Source organism: Hoplias malabaricus, chromosome 1, assembly GCF_029633855.1.
Source record: "Hoplias malabaricus isolate fHopMal1 chromosome 1, fHopMal1.hap1, whole genome shotgun sequence".
Classification (NCBI taxonomy): domain Eukaryota; kingdom Metazoa; phylum Chordata; class Actinopteri; order Characiformes; family Erythrinidae; genus Hoplias; species Hoplias malabaricus.
The window spans coordinates 2,583,241-2,601,991 of NC_089800.1; the positions used below are offsets into that span (position 1 = coordinate 2,583,241).

Sequence of the window (18,751 nt, forward strand, 5' to 3'; positions counted from 1 at the left end):
GTGTAGCCACACATGAAGATGAATCACTGAAAAAAGTGGTTGATTGCACCTTTAATATAAATAAATAAATAATAAAAACATACTCCTCAGAGACTCTAATCTCATAACAAAGCATGAAATGAAATGAGACACTCTGGAGCAGCTACACATGATCCTAAACTCACCATGCCCAATGCCAAGAGTGGGCTGGGGCAGTATAGAGCCAATCCACACCATGAACAGCACTGTGGAGCAGTGGAACTGTGTTCTCTGGAGTGATGGGGCTTTGGAGAGGCATGTGATCCAAAACTATACATCAGCGTCAGCACCTGACCTCACAGATGTTCCACTAGCTGCCATCAAATCCTCACAGCAGTGTTCCAAGGACTTAAGTCTGTTACTGCAGTGAAGAGAAGAACACACTCCTTCAGGAGAAACGCTGCCTTCTGCTTCTGACCATTTACAATGACCAGCCATAACATTAAAACCACCTCTGTGTGTCTACACTCACGGTCCACTCTCTGATCTCCACTGACCACACACAGGTCACTCTGCAGCTCTACAATTCCAGACTGTAGTCCGTTTGTTGTTCTGCATACTTTGTCACCCCTATTCGCCCTTTTCTTTTACAGGTCGGGACACCCACAGAGCAGGTGTGATTTGAGCAGTGGATCATTCCCAGTGACAACATTGTGGCTATAATGGGCGAGTTTGTGTTGTGCTGGAATGAGTGGATAAGACACAGCAGTGCAACTGGAGTTGTTAAAACACATGGACAGATTGTGTATGGTTCAAAAAGCCTACTGACAAGCACTGACCCTCCTGATGGCAGTTGGCTTAATAATTGTCTGACAACAAATATGTTTTATTTGACTGACGACAGTCGATAAGGATTTACAAGTACGTACTGGTCCCCCAGTCTTGGAGGTTGTGGGTTCAAGTCCTGCTCCGGGTGACTGTCTGTGAGGAGTGTGGTGTGTTCTCCCTGTGTCCGTGTGGGTTTCCTGCGGGTGACTGTCTGTGAGGAGTGTGGTGTGTTCTCTCTGTGTCCGCGTGGGTTTCCTCCGGGTGACTGTCTGTGAGGAGTGTGGTGTGTTCTCCCTGTGTCCGTGTGGGTTTCCTGCGGGTGACTGTCTGTGAGGAGTGTGGTGTGTTCTCCCTGTGTCTGCGTGGGTTTCCTGCTGATGACTGTCTGTGAGGAATGTGGTGTGTTCTCCCTGTGTCTGCGTGGGTTTCCTGCTGGTGACTGTCTGTGAGGAATGTGGTGTGTTCTCCCTGTGTCTGCATGGGTTTCCTCCGTGTGACTGTCTGTGAGGAGTGTGGTGTGTTCTCCCTGTGTCTGCGTGGGTCTCCTCCGGGTGACTGTCTGTGAGGAGTGTGGTGTGTTCTCCCTGTGTCTGCGTGGGTCTCCTCCGGGTGACTGTCTGTGAGGAGTGTGGTGTGTTCTCCCTGTATCTGCATGGGTTTCCTCTGTGTGATTGTCTGTGAGGAGTGTGGCGTGTTCTCCCTGTGTCTGCGTGGGTTTCCTCCGTGTGACTGTCTGTGAGGAGTGTGGCGTGTTCTCCCTGTGTCTGCGTGGGTTTCATCCGGGTGACTGTCTGTGAGGAGTGTGGTGTGTTCTCCCTGTGTCTGCCTGGGTTTCCTCCGGGTGACTGTCTGTGAGGAGTGTGGTGTGTTCTCCCTGTGTCTGCGTGGGTTTCCTCCGGGTGACTGTCTGTGAGGAGTGTGGTGTGTTCTCCCTGTGTCTGCGTGGGTTTCCTCCATGTGACTGTCTGTGAGGAGTGTAGTGTGTTCTCCCTGTGTCTGCGTGGGTCTCCTCCGGGTGACTGTCTGTGAGGAGTGTGGTGTGTTCTCCCTGTGTCTGCGTGGGTTTCCTCCGGATGACTGTCTGTGAGGAGTGTGGTGTGTTCTCCCTGTGTCTGTGTGGGTTTCCTCCGGGTGACTGTCTGTGAGGAGTGCGGTGTGTTCTCCCTGTGTCTGTGTGGGTTTCCTCCGGGTGACTGTCTGTGAGGAGTGTGGTGTGTTCTCCCTGTGTCTGTGTGGGTTTCCTCCGGGTGCTCCGGTTTCCTCCCATGTTAAAAAAACACAAAATCGTCAAAATCGTCCATAGGTGTGAGTGTGTATCACACTGTGAAGGTGTGTTCCTGCCTTGTGCCCAGTGATACCGGGTAGGCTCCGGAACCACAGCGGCCCTGAACTGGATAAGGGTTACAGACAATGAATGAATGAAAAGCCACTGAGGCACTAGCTGAAACACCACGATGCAGCAGAGGAAACCTGATTATTGATGAAGGTAAAAAGAAAAAAAACAGTTAAAATGATCCTGCGTTAAACTCTGCAGTATTTATCGTAGACTGAACTGATGTTTACGTTCTTTCCTGACGTTGCGACTGTGTATTTTACAGACACCTGTAGATAATCAGTTAATAGTTGTTCACAACTCAGCTTTGTGTTTCTACCTGTAGATGGATATTCTCATTTTTATTTTTATTATTATTTTGTAAATAGGCAGCACCCTGTCGCTTTGCTTAATCTGTACCTCATCAAATTAATTTCCCCAATCATTAGCCCCCAATCTTTCATCTTCAGTGACAGTCACAGCTGGGTGACTCCTGCCTTCAGGGTTTTCCCTGTAACTCCTGGGGCAGGGATTTACTGAGGGTAAGTTTCGGATTCCCCCCCCCCCCCCACACCCCAACCCACCCCAGTCCAGTGTGATCACAGAGACGCTCCTAACAACCGCGGATAAACAAAAACAACGCGTCTCTGCAGCGGGGAGGGCCTCCGACTGTGCCTTAAGTTTCGTTTTCCCCCGTGAGGAGGAACGCTTTCGTTTTCCTTCCCATCTGTTTATAAACGAGCGCCTCGCGCAGAACCGCGCCAATGCACTCAGCGCGAGCGCTCACCTTCACCTCACCCTCAAAGGTAAATAATCAACTCTACTTTATCAGCGACATCATTAATAATCCGTCACTCTTTATTCAGACCCTGAGAGCGGAAATCACTCTTTTAATTGAATCTGATTTTAAAAATAATTTTAAATGCATTTAATTTTATTCATTTTTTCAATTGTTATAATAACGACCAGCTTTTATATTTACACTGTTTCCGTATTTATTATAAACATAAATATATATTTGTTATACATTATAGATAGATAGACAACAGCTGGAAACATTTTTATTAATATTTATATTAATATTTATTTCCATGAAATGTAAGCATTGTAAGTGTATGACTTCTTTATTACGTCAGTTGTAAGAGTGGCCTTTTTTTACTATATTCTTTCTTCATTAAACTCTAACTGTGATGTGATTGCTGTGCTGTAGAGTGTCGTTAAACCCCAGCTGGTACCGGACTGGGAAACAAACCTGGGCTCTATTTACATGGGTTTAGTTTTAGGAAAATATCATGAGATGAAGGTGAAGTTTGGTGAATATATTAAACTGTTATTTTGATTTAAATAAAAGTATGTTGTAACACCGTAAGTATTATGTAAGCCATAACATTACAACCAATTCCTTATGTCAACACTCAGTGTCACTAGAGGTAATTGCCTCACAGCAGCAAATTTATTACAATGTTTTCTTTGAACTGTGCAAAAATCCTCTCACTCAACCTTTGGAGGAGCTGCTGCTGCTTTTACAAAATAAAGGTTCAAATATCCATCTACAGGTAGAAACACAAAACTGAGCTGTGAACAGCTATTAACTGATTGTCTGTAACAGGTGTCTGTAAAATACACAGTCGTAACGTCAGGAAAGAACGTAAACATCAGTTCAGTCGGCGCTAAAACACTGAGGAGTTTAATTCATGAACATTTTTACTGGCTTTTTCAGCAGCTTACTTTACCTTCGTCGATAATCAGGTTTCCTCTGATACATAATGCTGTTTCAACTAGTGCCTCAGTGGCTTTTCAGTTTGGTTCATTAAAGATAGTAACATTCATTCAGTCTGTAACCCCTACCCAGTTCAGAGCAGCGGTGAGTCCAGAGCCTACCCGGAATCACTGGGCGCAGGGCAGGAACCCTGGAGGGGGCGCCAGTCCTTCACAGGGCGACACACACTCACACCTACGGACACTTTTGAGCTTCCAATCCACTTATCAACGTGTGTTTTGGAGGGTGGGAGGAAACCGGAGCACCCGGAGGAAACCCATGCAGACACAGGGAGAACACACCACACTCCTCACAGACAGTCACCCGTAGGAAACCCACGCAGACACAGGGAGAACACACCACACTCCTCACAGACAGTCACCCGTAGGAAACCCACGCAGACACAGGGAGAACACACCACACTCCTCACAGACAGTCACCCGGAGGAAACCCACGCAGACACAGGGAGAACACACCACACTCCTCACAGACAGTCACCCGGAGGAAACCCACGCAGACACAGGGAGAACACACCACACTCCTCACAGACAGTCACCCGGAGGAAACCCACGCAGACACAGGGAGAACACACCACACTCCTCACAGACAGTCACCCGGAGGAAACCCACGCAGACACAGGGAGAACACACCACACTCCTCACAGACAGTCACCCGTAGGAAACCCACGCAGACACAGGGAGAACACACCACACTCCTCACAGACAGTCACCCGTAGGAAACCCACGCAGACACAGGGAGAACACACCACACTCCTCACAGACAGTCACCCGGAGGAAACCCACGCAGACACAGGGAGAACACACCACACTCCTCACAGACAGTCACCCGTAGGAAACCCACGCAGACACAGGGAGAACACACCACACTCCTCACAGACAGTCACCCGGAGGAAACCCACGCAGACACAGGGAGAACACACCACACTCCTCACAGACAGTCACCCGGAGGAAACCCACGCAGACACAGAGAGAACACACCACACTCCTCACAGACAGTCACCCGGAGGAAACCCACGCAGACACAGAGAGAACACACCACACTCCTCACAGACAGTCATGGTCAGTGGAGCTGGGAGAGTGGACAGTGAGTGTAAAACAAGGAGGTGGTTATAATGTTATGGCTGACAGGTGTATAAAAGCTGTTATAGGTTACTGCCGTGGTGAAGAACAACTGATCCTGGATTGTAAACACTGAGTGATTCTTGCTTTAACAGGAGCGGTCTTGTGTGGTTTGACCCTGAAAAGCCTCAGAAGTTGCTGGCGATGGGAGTCAAAGGACTGAAGACGTTCTTGGAGAACAACCACGACATCCTGAAGAAGCGAAAATTCAGGAACAGCAAACTGATCATCGACGGATCCAACCTGTATCACACTCTGTACTTCAAGCCTCGCTTGGACCAGAAACACGGGGGAGAATATGATGCTTTTGAAACAGAGATCAGGGCCTTCTTCCGCAACCTCAGAAAATGCAGAATTCAGCCGTACGTGGTTCTGGACGGAGGAGACGACGTCAGCGACAAGAAGTTTGAGACGCTGAAGAGCAGAACGAAAGATAGGATCAAAAGAGCTGAGATTTTGTCCAAGGGAGATCGAGGAGAAGTCCTACCAACGCTCACCAAGAACGTCTTCAAACAGGTCGTCAGGAATCTTAAAGTCCCGCTGATTCAGTGTGTGTCCGAGGCAGACTGGGAGGTGGCGGCTTTGGCAAACGAGTGGAAGTGCCCGGTTCTGTCCAACGACACGGACTTCTACATCTTCAACATTGAAGGAGGCTTTCTACCCCTTTCTCATTTCTCATGGGAGGAAGTGACAACGTCTGCAGTGTCGACCAACTGCTTCATTAAAGCAAGATGGTATTCAGTTAGCAACCTCTGTGCGAGCTATAAGACAAAGAATAAGAGCCTCCTCCCTATTTTTGCAGCCATCTTGGGCAATGACTACACCCAACTTGACAAAACGTGGTTTCCAAACTGGGCCGAGTTCAGTCGTTCTGGAGGGAGGAGTGAAATCGATGGCTTGCTGAGGTGGCTGTCCCGCTTTCCAACTATGACAGAGGCCATTCGCGAACTTCGCAACTTTAATAAAAACTCAGAGGATTCACTAACGGTTCTGAAAGAACTCACTAAAAGCCTAGAGGAGTACAACCTCAGCCCCAGCTGCATAGCACAGTTCTTCATCAGCGGAGAACCACAGGGCAACCTTCCAGAACCTCTACAGATCCTCCCTGACTGGTTCCTGAAGGCCTTTGCTGGGGGAAAGCTCAACTCCATCCTCCTCAACGCCCTGACGCTGCACAGAGTCATTCTCAACTTCTCGGTCCAGGATTTCAGCCGCGACAGCAACAACCTGATGTCCAGATCCATACGGCAGCTCATCTACGGACTGATGCTGGGTCTGACCGAAGGAGAGTGCCATGAGGTGGAGGAGTACGACAGGAAGAAAGTCAAGCTGATTACAACCAAGGTCACTGCCACCTTAACGGATCTACCCTTGGAGACACTGTGGGAGGTAAGCTACCCTTCAGCATCCAATCAGAGCCTTTACTGGTGATGGTTTATGCAAATGAGTATAAATGAATAATCCTTGTTCAGGACGGGGTGTAAAGATGAGACCGGACTTAAGCGCTTTGTTTAAAAACATCGAAAACCATCTGTATTTGGAAAAGTATTAAATTCTTTAACAAAAACGGTGGAATAAAAACATTCGTTGAAACATTCGTATTTTTCATAATTAAAAACTAGAGAACCAAATAAAAAACACTATGATGCTATGATAAAATGTTTTCGCACTTTTATCATCAAAATAATCATTTGTAAGACAGATAAATGACGCATTATTTACAATTGATTGAAAATCGCAAGGAAATAAAAACATGAAAATGCTCCGTCTGTTTGCTGTTGGCATCGCAATGAAAACACGTTCACATTTCGCCACTCAGAGCCTCTCAGACCACTCTGTAACCACACTCTGAGATTGGAGGTGCATTCTGCAGCAGTGGCCATATTCCGTCCTTCATTTTAGATGTTAATGTGTTTCTAAATGTAACAAATTTTAAGTAATTGTTTATGATTGCGTTTTATTTTTTCACTGCAGCGTTGTTTTAACGGAGTATTCACTCCATTCCTCTTTCTTCTAGACTCCAGAGACTCAGAGGTTTCAGATCTTCTCACGAGCTCTGAAAGTGACTCAGGCTCCCGATGAACTCCTCGTTCCTCAGAACCTCCAGCTCGCCGTCTACGTCACCATCTTCTGGCTGAAAGAAGCTAAGCCCGAGCCCAGGAGTGAGCTCTACTGGGCTCTGCTGATAGGTCTGGTCCACGGAGAACTGTCCATAGATCCATTCACACAGGAAGGTAAACAGTCTTTAGGTTTTAATCAGTTACCTTTGAGAGTTAAAGCGACTGTCTGGGTTTGAGCTTTGCACTGGAGCTACGGCACTAAGAGAGATAAAGACTCAACGAAGTCTAAATTCACAGACTGTGCAGAATTAATAAATCAATAGATTAATGCAGGGATTTTTATAAAAAGGAAGCTCACAGGACACTCTTTTGTTTATATTTTGTTGCTGTTGTGAAATCAGCAAAGTCTGTTTCTGTTTGATTGATGCGTTACGTTTAATTCTTGTCGTGGCCTGTCTGCAGATGTTCCGAAAAAGCTGATGGGCCTGAGGGGGGGAAGGAAAGTGGCTGGTGTGGATCTGGATCTGGAGGCAGCTCATGCTTTCAGTCAGTGGCAGTGTGTTCTGAGAGACAGCATCTGTCTGAACCAGCTGCTCCATAACCCAGTACCTGAACCTCAGTACGCCTGGTAAACACCCCCAGCACCTCACACACACACACACACACACTCACACACACACACACATACACGTCATTAATCCAAGATTACTGATTGCTCTATAATGTAGTGTTAGATATTATTAAATGTGTTTCCAAGTACAGTGATTTCCTCAGCACCTGGCAGGGTGTGTGTTTACTAGTTAGCCACATAACGTAAGCCCAAACGCCTATTTGACAGCCATAGAGAAGGCCCTGAAATCTGGGAGGAGGAAGCACTGATACTATGAGTCACGTCAGCGTGACAAAACTTGTGATATGAGGAGGTGACTAAACCAAATATAATCTGAGCCTAGATCCACCCTTCAGTTGAAAGGAGTAATAAGACTTCATTTAAACGTGACCTTGTTCTGTGCACGTTCACATTAATATGTGGATCTGGATCCCACCAACCCACACACTGTGAAACAAGACCTCCCCGTTAGTTTTCTGTGTGATGTCCAAGTCAGAAACATGGGATAAAACGAGCCATTCTGATTCCGCTTCGGTTCTGACATCAACGCAGACTTTTGGATAGCCCCGCCCCCTCGTCTGAGTCTGTCCAATCACAGTGCAGGACCTGTGTTTATGTGAGAGCGCAAAGACGAGGTTAAACGCAGCAAAACAGACACAACGAGCGCGGAGAAATAAGAGCACTGAGTGAAAACGGAGAAGAAAGAGAACAGAGTGAAAACGGCTAAAAACCAGAGCTTCTGCTCCTCGCTCCTCACTGCTGTGCGCTCGGGGTCGGGGTGAACAGCGAGCGGCTCATTATCATTTAAAGGAACAGGTGCTGAAAGCGGGCGTTCTGAACAGGGGCTGTTTACACAGAGGGAGAACTCTAGGGTTAGGGTTAGTGTGTTCCAATCTTCACATTCACAAACCCCTCACATTTTACTTTTAAGACCCCCACTTGTCTGTAGCATCCGTGCTCAGTGTACTGACGAAACTCTTTGATCTCTTTTGTCTTAAGGTTGTACAGTGGTCTGTTTCTGCACCGTGTGGTCAGAGAGCTGGATAAAGGTCTCACAGCTGAATCACTCCTGAACAAATGCCCTGAGGCTCTGAGGCTTTACCAAAAGCTCCGGGCCGCTGTGGAGCGTGAGCTGGACAAGAATGTGGTCAGGAGGATGAGAGTCGAGGAGAGCAGGAAGAAGAAAGCAGAGGCGCAGGATCCAACAGACCTGAGTAGCAAGATGATGGATAATCTCAGCTGTGATGAGGATGAGGATGAGGATGAAGATACACACAGGAGAGGGAAGACGGCAGTTAAATGTGATGGGAAAATACGCTGGAGGCTCAGGACGAGACACGAAGCTAGAAACAGGAGGAGAGATCCAAAGTCCAAGAAATATGAACGATCCTGCTTGGAATAGACAGCAGTTTATTGGGGCTGTGAACAGGCCATGAATCAACTTTCTCTGAGCGACTCCCTGATTCTCTGAGTGACTCCCTCAGTCGCTGAGCGACTCCTTGATTCTCTGAGCGACTCCCTCATCCTCCGAGTGACTCCCTCATTCTCTGAGCGACTCCCCGACTCTCTGAGCGACTCCCCGACTCTCTGAGCGACTCCCCGACTCTCTGAGCGACTCCCTGACTCTCTGAGCGACACCCTGACTCTCTGAGCGACTCCCTGACTCTCTGAGCGACTCCCTGACTCTCTGAGCGACTCCCTGACTCTCTGAGCGACACCCTGACTCTCTGAGCGACTCCCTGACTCTCTGAGCGACTCCCTGACCCTCTGAAGGACACCTTGACTCTCTGAACGTTCTGGAGAAGTCACCCTGAGAGAGTGAATTCATGGTGCTACAAGGAGTGAGGGGAGTTGCGAGTGATTCTTGTTGCGAGTCACAAAGTTAATAGTTATATATTGAGTACAAAGTTTTGTTTTGACTGTTCCAAAAAAGATAAGGATGACTCTTTGAGAGTTCACATTTTTATATAGAAATGATTTATAGATTAATGTGAATTCACATTTTTAACTGAATTTAATGTGTTTTAATGGGAGATTTTTATTGTATTGTAAAAGCAGGCAAAAAAAATGTGTGGCTTTCTTAAGTTTCACTAACTGTATTTAACTAAAAAGTATTCTTTGTGAAGACTAACTCTGTGTTAATGAAAAACCTACATGAAAGTATTAATAAATGTAATGTCAGCTGTGTGTCTGAACTTTTAAATGTGAACTTTAATGAAATGTTCATTAAAAAAATAAAAAATTAAAAACCCCAAAAATGAAAAGGCAAAAGTGTTTTTAAAGATTTGTATAAATTTTAATGTACAACTGTATCCCGAAGTAGCGATGAGACTCTCAAAGTCAGAACACAGAATAAATTAAATACCAACTTAAAAAAAAAAAACAATTAAACCGAACCCTTCCATCACAGGCTCGTAAAGAGACGTCCGCTTCTGACGAAAAGTGGAAATCTGAGTAAATTAAAAAGGGTGTTTATCCCTGGAGACGTTTACTGCAGCTCCCGGTGAGAGGAGAGTGTTACTGCCGCGGAGAGGAAAGAAAATGTCGTACTGCAGATTCAGTGTATCCAGCCTCTCCTCAATATGAAGAAAGGTTTACAGAGCGGGAAAGAGCTGGAGGGCTGCACGATACATCATTCATCACGATACTGGCTTCTGTGATATTGATATCGTAAATATCGCCATATGTTTCAATATGGAACCAAGCCCTCAGGGGCGGGGGATACGAGTGGATCAGACACAGCAGTGCTACTGGAGTTTTTAAACCCCTCAGTTGCACTTTGTGTTAGTGATCGGCCAATATGGGTTTGCCGATGGCCGATGTTTATTCCTCAGTCAGTGAATAAACTAGAGGCATTATCATGATTTACTTTTACAGAAAACCCTTCACATTTGTAAAAGAAACCATTTAGAGTCCTGAAATATATATGAAGTGGTTGAAAGCTTAACCCTAGACCCCAAGCTCTCCATCAGGAAAATGATTATTTTACTGCAGTAATACATTGTATAGATCTGGCCTGTGTGCATTGCGCAAATATCGGCCTCTTGCGCTAATATATCGTCCGATGCCGATTATATAAAAAATGCCAAAAATCGGCCCGATTAATCGGTCGATCACTACTTTGTGTTCGAGTCGCACCACAGACCCTGGGGCTTCAGCTTCTTATATCACACCAGAAAAGGTCCAGAGAGATAAAAACAGGGTGGTCCACTTGTCAGGGGTCAGTGTGGACACACACTCAGTGTGTCTCTGAAGGACGAGTCTGGTGTTATTACAGAGATGCATCTAAAAGCCATGGATAAATAAAGCAAGAGCAGCATTCCTGCAGCAGGAAGGGCCTCAGGATGTTGATTAAGTTTTGTTTCCCTTTCGGTCTGTATATAAATGTGCGCCTCGAGCAGAACCGCACCCTGCACACACCGCGAGCGCTCGCCTTCTCCATCACCATCTCCATCACCCTCACAGGTAAGTCACTAACTCTACTTTATCATCTCTCTTTGGTCTACTCTTGGAGAAACAATGGAGAAGGAGAAGCCATTTCTCACAAAGCTCCTCAACTCTGGAATAGCCTCCTGTTCGGACACATACAGAGTTTAAGTCTAAACTGAAAACCTACATTTTCACAAAGGCTTTTGGGTAATCACCGACGTTCAGTTACTCTTTCTTTACTGGTGTTACAGCTGGTTCCACCAATTAACACTACTTTGTATTAACCCTGTCTTTCTGCCATAGTTCTAGCTTTTTTAGTTAGTTTCCTATTGTTTGTTTGTTTTGGTTTGTGGAGGTTTGGAATTTCATACAGTTCTATGTCGTTTCTGTCTGCATGTATATGACTAAAGTTTACTACTAATAATAATAATACAAACAAACTGCTCTCTCTCTCTTCTGCATGTCAGTTTCCTGTCTGTTGCTGGGTTCTCTTGCCTGGCCCCTGCATTTTTTATTTTTTATTTTTTGCGCTGGGAAAGTTGCCCCTGCTTTACCATGAACGTATTTACCCCCTTATTTCCCCCTGTCTGGTTTTCTTCTCCTGTCTCTCTCTCTCATGCATGTTCCTGCTGCTCATAGCTTTGGCCTTGTCTCACCCAGAGCTGTACAGATACAGTTGCGTTCGATCCGTTCACTCCAATTGACCATTCATTTTTACAGCAGTGGCGGATCATGGAGCCTCTCGATAGTTCCCAGAAGATAGCTGTAGACACCAGCAGCGCTGTAGAATGACAGCAGAACTAGTCTCGTATCGTCAGAGACTCTTGGGAGAGTCTGGTGCCTTTCACCACTTAATGTGGCCAAGACCCGCCTGCTTCTGCAGGAAAAGAGATACGCAAAGTAACCAATCACAAGTCTGCTATGTTCGGATGATGTGTAGAAGAAGGCAGAGAGCCAATCAGAATGCAGGTGGCAGAATCCAGACAGTGAAGCCAGATGAACGCACTGAAAGTATCAGACTCAGAATGTAACTGGGCGAGTGATTGTAGAGTGGAGAAGGTGAAATGAGGATTTATTTTGCGATACAAGCTCAACTAAACTTACATAAGAGTAAGGAACTGGATTTTTATTTATTTATTTATTTGTTTGTTTGTTTGTGACATATGTAGAATAGGATGTAGTGCATATCTGAGTCTGAGGACTCACCAAAACAATTCCTCTATTGTAACAAGCTTGACATTTTAACAATAGAACACATTTTGTGTGGTGTGTTCTCTCTGTGTCTGTGTGGGTTTCCTCTGGGTGACTGTCTGTGAGGAGTGTGGTGTGTTCTCCCTGTGTCTGTGTGGGTTTCCTCCCGGTGACTGTCTGTGAGGAGTGTGGTGTGTTCTCCCTGTGTCTGTGTGGGTTTCCTCCGGGTGCTCCGGTTTCCTCCCATGCTCCAAAAACACACGTTGGTAGGTGGATTGGCGACTCATAAGTGTCCATAATATTACTACCACTTCTTGTTTCAACACTCTGTCACCTGATGGCATTCGTGCATTTTTTGTGACCTGTGTGGTCAGTGGAGCTGGGAGAGTGGACAGTGAGTGTAAAACAAGGAGGTGGTTATAATGTTATGGCTGACAGGTGTATAAAAGCTGTTATAGGTTACTGCCGTGGTGAAGAAGAACTGATCCTGGATTGTAAACACTGAGTGATTCTTGCTTTAACAGGAGCGGTCTTGTGTGGTTTGACCCTGAAAAGCCTCAGAAGTTGCTGGCGATGGGAGTCAACAGACTGAAGACGTTCTTGGAGAACAACGACGACGTCCTGAAGAAGCGAAAATTCAGTGACAGCAAACTGATCATCGACGGATCCAGCCTGTATCACACTCTGTACTTCAAGCCCCGCTTGGACCAGAAACACGGGGGAGAATATGATGCTTTTGAAACAGAGATCAGGGCCTTCTTCCGCAACCTCAGAAAATGCAGAATTCAGCCGTACGTGGTTCTGGACGGAGGAGACGACGTCAGCGACAAGAAGTTTGAGACGCTGAAGAAAAGAACAGAAGAGAGGATCAAAAGAGCTAATAATTTGTCCAATGGAACTGAAGGAGAAGTCCTACCAACGCTCACCAAGAACGTCTTCAAACAGGTCGTCTTGAATCTTGAAGTCCCACTGATTCAGTGTGTGTCCGAGGCAGACCGGGAGGTGGCAGCTTTGGCAAACGAGTGGAAGTGCCCGGTTCTGTCCGACGACACGGATTTCTACATCTTCAACATTGAAGGAGCCTTTCTACCCCTTTCTCATTTCTCATGGGAGGAAGTGACCCTATTGGCACCATCGGACAACCTCTTTATCAACGCCAAATACTATAGAGTTAGCCACATCTTTGACATCTATAACCCAAGGAATGAGCACGACATCCTTCCTATTTTTGCTGTCATCTTGGGGAACGACTACACTCAAGTTGACTACAAAAGATGTTTTCCAACCTTGTACAATAGCTCCAGTTCTCATGAAGAGAGAATCCATGACTTGCTGACAAAGCTGTCAACATTTTCATATCTGATACGCGACGTTAGTAATCGTTATGTAGGACCCAGCCTTTCAACGTTTAAAAAAGATCTCCATGAAAGTATAAAGCATTACACCCTTAGCTCCAGCTCCATAGCTCAGTTCTTCATCAGCGGAGAACCACAGGGCAATCTTCCAGAACCTCTACGGGACCTCCCTGTCTGGTTCCTGAAGGCCTTTGCTGAAGGAAAGCTCAACGCCATCCTCCTCAATGTCCTGATGCGGCACAGGGTCATTCTCAACTTCTCGGTCCAGAATTTCAGCCGCAACAGCAACAACCTGACGTCCAGATCCATACGGGAGGTCATCTACGGACTGATGCTGGGTCCGACGGAAGGAGAGTGCCATGAGGTGGAGGAGTACGACAGGGATGGAGTCAAGCTGATCACAAACAAGGTCACTCCCACCTTAACGAATCTACCCTTGGAGACACTGTGGAAGGTACGTGTAATCCCCATTTCATGTGTGATACAGATAACTCACAGTTTAAAGCTCCTCAGCGGTTTTGGGGTTAAGTTGATTGAGCTGAGTCTGATGCGCTAAGATGCAGCCAATCATACTGCACAATTTAGTTTGTCCCGCCTCAGCTGCTTCTTATTGGTAATGGCAAATGCAAATTGTGTTTTTGTTTTTCCTCTTTTCATGCCGTGGAGGAAGGAGCTGCAGTTCCCAGTTAGTCTAAAAAACAAAACTTCATTGTTAAAAAAAACTACCTGGTTGAGGATACAGCTACGGCTGGTTGATACAGTGTCGAGAGGACGCTCTTTGGTTTACAACTTGTCTTTTAAACACAGTTTTTGGTGAGTTTAACGGCATTCTCTCTAGCTATGCTATGGGATTGCCACCACAACCTTGCAGCCACAGCTACGTTTAGCCGCCTCAACAATGGAGGTCCGGAACATGGCCCATTCGGACTCGATGTCACCAGCCTCCCTCGGGATGCAGTCAAAGCTCTGCCGGATGTGGGAGTTGAAGATCTTTCTGACAGGTCTCTCTGCCAAACGTTCCCAGCAAACCCTCAGCATGCGTTTGGGCCTGCCAGGTCTGTCCGGCATCCTCCCCCGCCATCTGATCCAACTCACCACCAGGTGGTGATCAGTTGACAGCTCAGCACCTCTCTTCACCCGAGTGTCCAGAACATATGGCCGAAGGTCCGATGATACGACTATAAAGTCGATCATTGAAATGCGGCCTAGGGTATCTGCATTTCGATCACCGACTTTATTTTCATTTTGGAACCCTTCTGTGAAATTGATGGCGAGCCACCCATAAGAACTGACAGATCTGACCACTCTTGAGTTATGCCGAACTACCTGGTTGTGTGGTAGGGCTACAATTAAGAGACTGAGGCACATTTATTTGTCTTTCTCATTGCAACTAATGGTTTAACATTTTTATTGTATTTTTTTCTTGATTTATTAGTTATTGTTTGTTGAGTTTATTGAAATTTAAAGGTGTAAACGTAGAACAAGCTGCATAAATAGCAACAAGTAATATCTCATAATGCTGAACTGGAATTTAATTTTGAATTGAAGCCATACCTTGTGTTTTGTGTTTAATAGTATGGTTTTTTTCCAAGTAAAGCCAATCATTTACTTTCACTTTTTCTTTTTTCTGGTTCATGCTGACACACAACCCCAGCTCCTTAACAAGCCTAGACATACTGGTCCAGAGTGGCAAAATCCTGTATCTGCTCAGCCTCATTGTTGCTGTATTGTAAACAGGTTTACCAGGTTAGACAATAGGAGTGTTACATAAGCTGTGCTTCAGCATGCATTCAGAGCCTTTACTGGTGATTATTTATGCAAAAGAGTATAAATTAATAATCCTTGTTCAGAATCAGTCTGTACAGGATGGAGTGTAATGATGAGGCTGTGCTTAAACACTTTGTTTAAAAACATCAAAAAACGTCCTTATATGGAAGAGTTAAATTTGATAATGAAAACTGACCAAAAAATAAATAAAAATAAGTTGACGACCAATTTTTCTCAATTAAAACTAGTAACAGTTAAGTCACAGTAAACGAGTTTGTAAAGTCAACGACTCCCAAAGAATTGATTCTTCAAATGTCTGGGAGTCACTTGTATCAACTGTTGGCCAGCGATTCAGAGAGTTGAATCTCTTGGAGTTGACTCTGTCTCTATTGGCCATATTCCCTCCATAATTTTAGGTGTTAACATGTTTTTAAAACAAATTTTAAACAATGGTTTATTAAAGTTAGTAATAAATAATTATTCTATAAAAGATAACCTTTAAAAATACATGACTTATATTAAATCTGATATAAATATATCTTTAGCAGTTTAGTCCTCACTGTTCAGTGAAGTGTTAAATCCCATTCAACTTGAGCTGTTTAGCCCTGCTCCATTCAGTCTACCGATGTTTAGCCCCGCCCATTCAGCCAACAGATGTTTAGACCACCCATTAGGGCAGTGGTCACCATCCAGTCGATCTCCAAAGCCCTGCAAGTCCATTGCGATAAACCATGGCTGTTTCAGGTATGTCTTTTAAGTTACTATAGATGCGTCATTCTGTATCCGCAGTGGTTCACCAGCTACTTAAGCAGGGACACATAAAGCTGTGGTCATATGTGCGACCGTAGCGTACTTACATAAGTACAGCCGCCTAAATAAAAGGTAGGGCATTTGGATAGACAAAAAGAAGTATAAGCAAGAGACATGCACAGCTTTGTTTTTAAGTAGACTAAGCCTGGCGTTTACGCTGGTAGATCTTTCATTTGTTCAGATTTCAAAGGGTGATCTTGTACGTAAAAAGGTTGGTGACCACTGCATTAGGGGATAATTGGCCTGCAGCTTTTTTCCAGTGAAGTGATATTGGGTGTTGCTCCTGCTGTCGGTCTATAGTCTATTGAGAGGAACAGAGCAGAATCATTTACATAAATACAGCACTAATTCATATGTCGTTTCCCTCTTCTAGACTCCAGAGACTCAGAGGTTTCAGATCTTCTCACGAGCTCTGAAAGTGACTCAGGCTCCCGATGAACTCCTCGTTCCTCAGAACCTCCAGCTCGCCGTCTACGTCACCATCTTCTGGCTGAAAGAAGCTAAGCCCGAGCCCAGGCGTGAGCTCTACTGGGCTCTGCTGATAGGTCTGGTCCACGGAGAACTGTCCAGAGATCCATTCACACAGGAAGGTAAACAGTCTTTAGGTTTTAATCCGTTACCTTTGAGAGTTAAAGCGACTGTCTGGGTTTGAGCTTTGCACTGGAGCTACGGCACTAAGAGAGATAAAGACTCAACGAAGTCTAAATTCACCGACTGTGCAGAATTAATAAATCAATAGATTAATGCAGGGATTTTTATAAAACAGAAGGAAACAGTTTGTTTTTTTGCAGTTGTGATATCAGTGAAGTCTGTTTACATTTGATTGATGCTGTTCTTGCAGATGTTCGGAAAATGCTGAAGAACCTGGAGGTGGAAATAAATGAGGCTGGTCTGGATCCGGATCAGTATCTGGATCTGAAGGCAGCTCATGCTTTCAGTCAGTGGCAGTGTGTTCTGAGAGACAGCATCTGTCTGAACCAGCTGCTCCATAACCCAGTACCTGAACCTCAGTACGCCTGGTAAACACCCCCAGCACCTCACACACACACACACTCTCTCTCTTTCGCTCCCTTTATGATTATAAACACTAATTAGTTGAAGTGTTTGGCTAATTATTGCTTAAAGATTTAACGGATTGCTCTATAATTTAGTAAATGTGTTTTATAAATGTGATTTCCACTTTAAATTTAACTTATTTAATCCTATATTTTACATATATGAATTCAAATATTACCATAACTCATAGGATCTGGAGCCACAGTGTGAATCAAGACCCCAATCATTTTTCTGTGTGCTGGCCAAGTCAGAATACAGGGGATAAAATTAGTCATTTTGATTCTACTCCGTTTCTGACGTCAAGTGCACGGACTTTAGAATGGCCCCGCCCCCTCGTCTGAGTCTGTCCAATCACAGCACTGGACCCATTTTATGTGAGAGCACAAAGACAAGGTTAAACTCAGCAAACCAGACACAATGAGCGCGGAGAAATAAGAGCACTAAAATGAGAAAAACTGAGAAAATGAGAATAGAGAAAAAACAGAACCAAGCGACAACAGCTAAAAACCAGAGCTTCTGCTCCTCGCTCCTCACTGCTGTGCGCTCGGGGTCGGGGTGAACAGCGAGCGGCTCATTATCATTTAAAGAACAGGCGCTGAAAACTGTGTTCCCATCTCCACATATACTCCTACTATTTTATTTTTAACACTCCCTCTTGTCTGTAGCGTCCGTGCTCAGTGTACGACTGAAATTCTCTTATCTCCTTGTCTTAAGGTTGTACAGTGGTCTGTTTCTGCACCATGTGGTCAGAGAGCTGGATAAAGGTCTCACAGCTGAATCACTCCTGGACAAATGCCCTGAGGCTCTGAAGCTTTACCAAAAGCTCCGGGCCGCTGTGGAGCGTGAGCTGGGCGAGAACATGGTCAAGAGGATGAGTGTCATCAGTTTGTTTGGTCTGTGAACAGGTCAAGAATGAACTGAGTGATTCTCTGAACAACTCACCGATTCTCTGAGTGACTCTGATCCACTCAGATTCAGTAACTTAGCTTTCTACTGGCTGTTTCTTAGCAGCAAGAATGGACTTGTGTTCTATGGATGAACGTTCTCCAGAAGTCACCCTGAGAGAGTGTATTCATGGTGCTACAAGGAGTGAGGGGAGTTGCGAGTGGTTCTCGTTGTCGAGTCACCAATGAGTCCTTGTATTATATTCAATATAACATTTTGTTTTGAGTGTACCACAAAAGATACTGATGACTCTTCGACATTTCAAATTTTTCTCCACATTTTAACTGAATTTAAATGTGTTTTAATGGTTCTTTTTTTATAATTATGCACCTATGCCATGTTATATTATGAAATGTTGCCGAAAAGAATATAAAAAAGTAGCTTAACGTTCAGTATTTGCCTAAAAATTGTGTTAATGAATAACCTTCATGAATTTATTAATAAATATAATAATGTCAGCTCTGTGTCTGAACCGTGTGCTTTTATGAAATGTTCATTTAAAAATAATTTTAAAAAATCCACAAAAGCAAAA

General features: G+C 44.9%; 2 protein-coding genes across 2 annotated transcripts; both read left to right on the forward strand.

Moving 5' to 3' along the window:
• Positions 1-2,862: 2,862 nt before the first annotated feature.
• On the forward strand, positions 2,863-9,893 carry LOC136708527 (protein asteroid homolog 1-like). Its single transcript, XM_066683148.1, has 5 exons — positions 2,863-2,904; positions 5,092-6,385; positions 7,014-7,230; positions 7,519-7,684; positions 8,666-9,893. The coding sequence occupies exons 2-5, from the start codon at positions 5,141-5,143 to the stop codon at positions 9,066-9,068; spliced, it is 2,031 nt and encodes a 676-aa protein (XP_066539245.1). The 5' UTR covers positions 2,863-2,904; positions 5,092-5,140; the 3' UTR covers positions 9,069-9,893.
• Positions 9,894-11,093: 1,200 nt separating this feature from the next.
• On the forward strand, positions 11,094-18,577 carry LOC136664543 (protein asteroid homolog 1-like). The gene is made up of 5 exons (XM_066641767.1): positions 11,094-11,131; positions 12,811-14,095; positions 16,592-16,808; positions 17,060-17,237; positions 17,989-18,577. Exons 2-5 carry the CDS (start codon positions 12,860-12,862, stop codon positions 18,173-18,175), a joined length of 1,818 nt encoding a protein of 605 aa, XP_066497864.1. The 5' UTR covers positions 11,094-11,131; positions 12,811-12,859; the 3' UTR covers positions 18,176-18,577.
• The last annotated feature ends 174 nt before the right edge of the window (positions 18,578-18,751 follow it).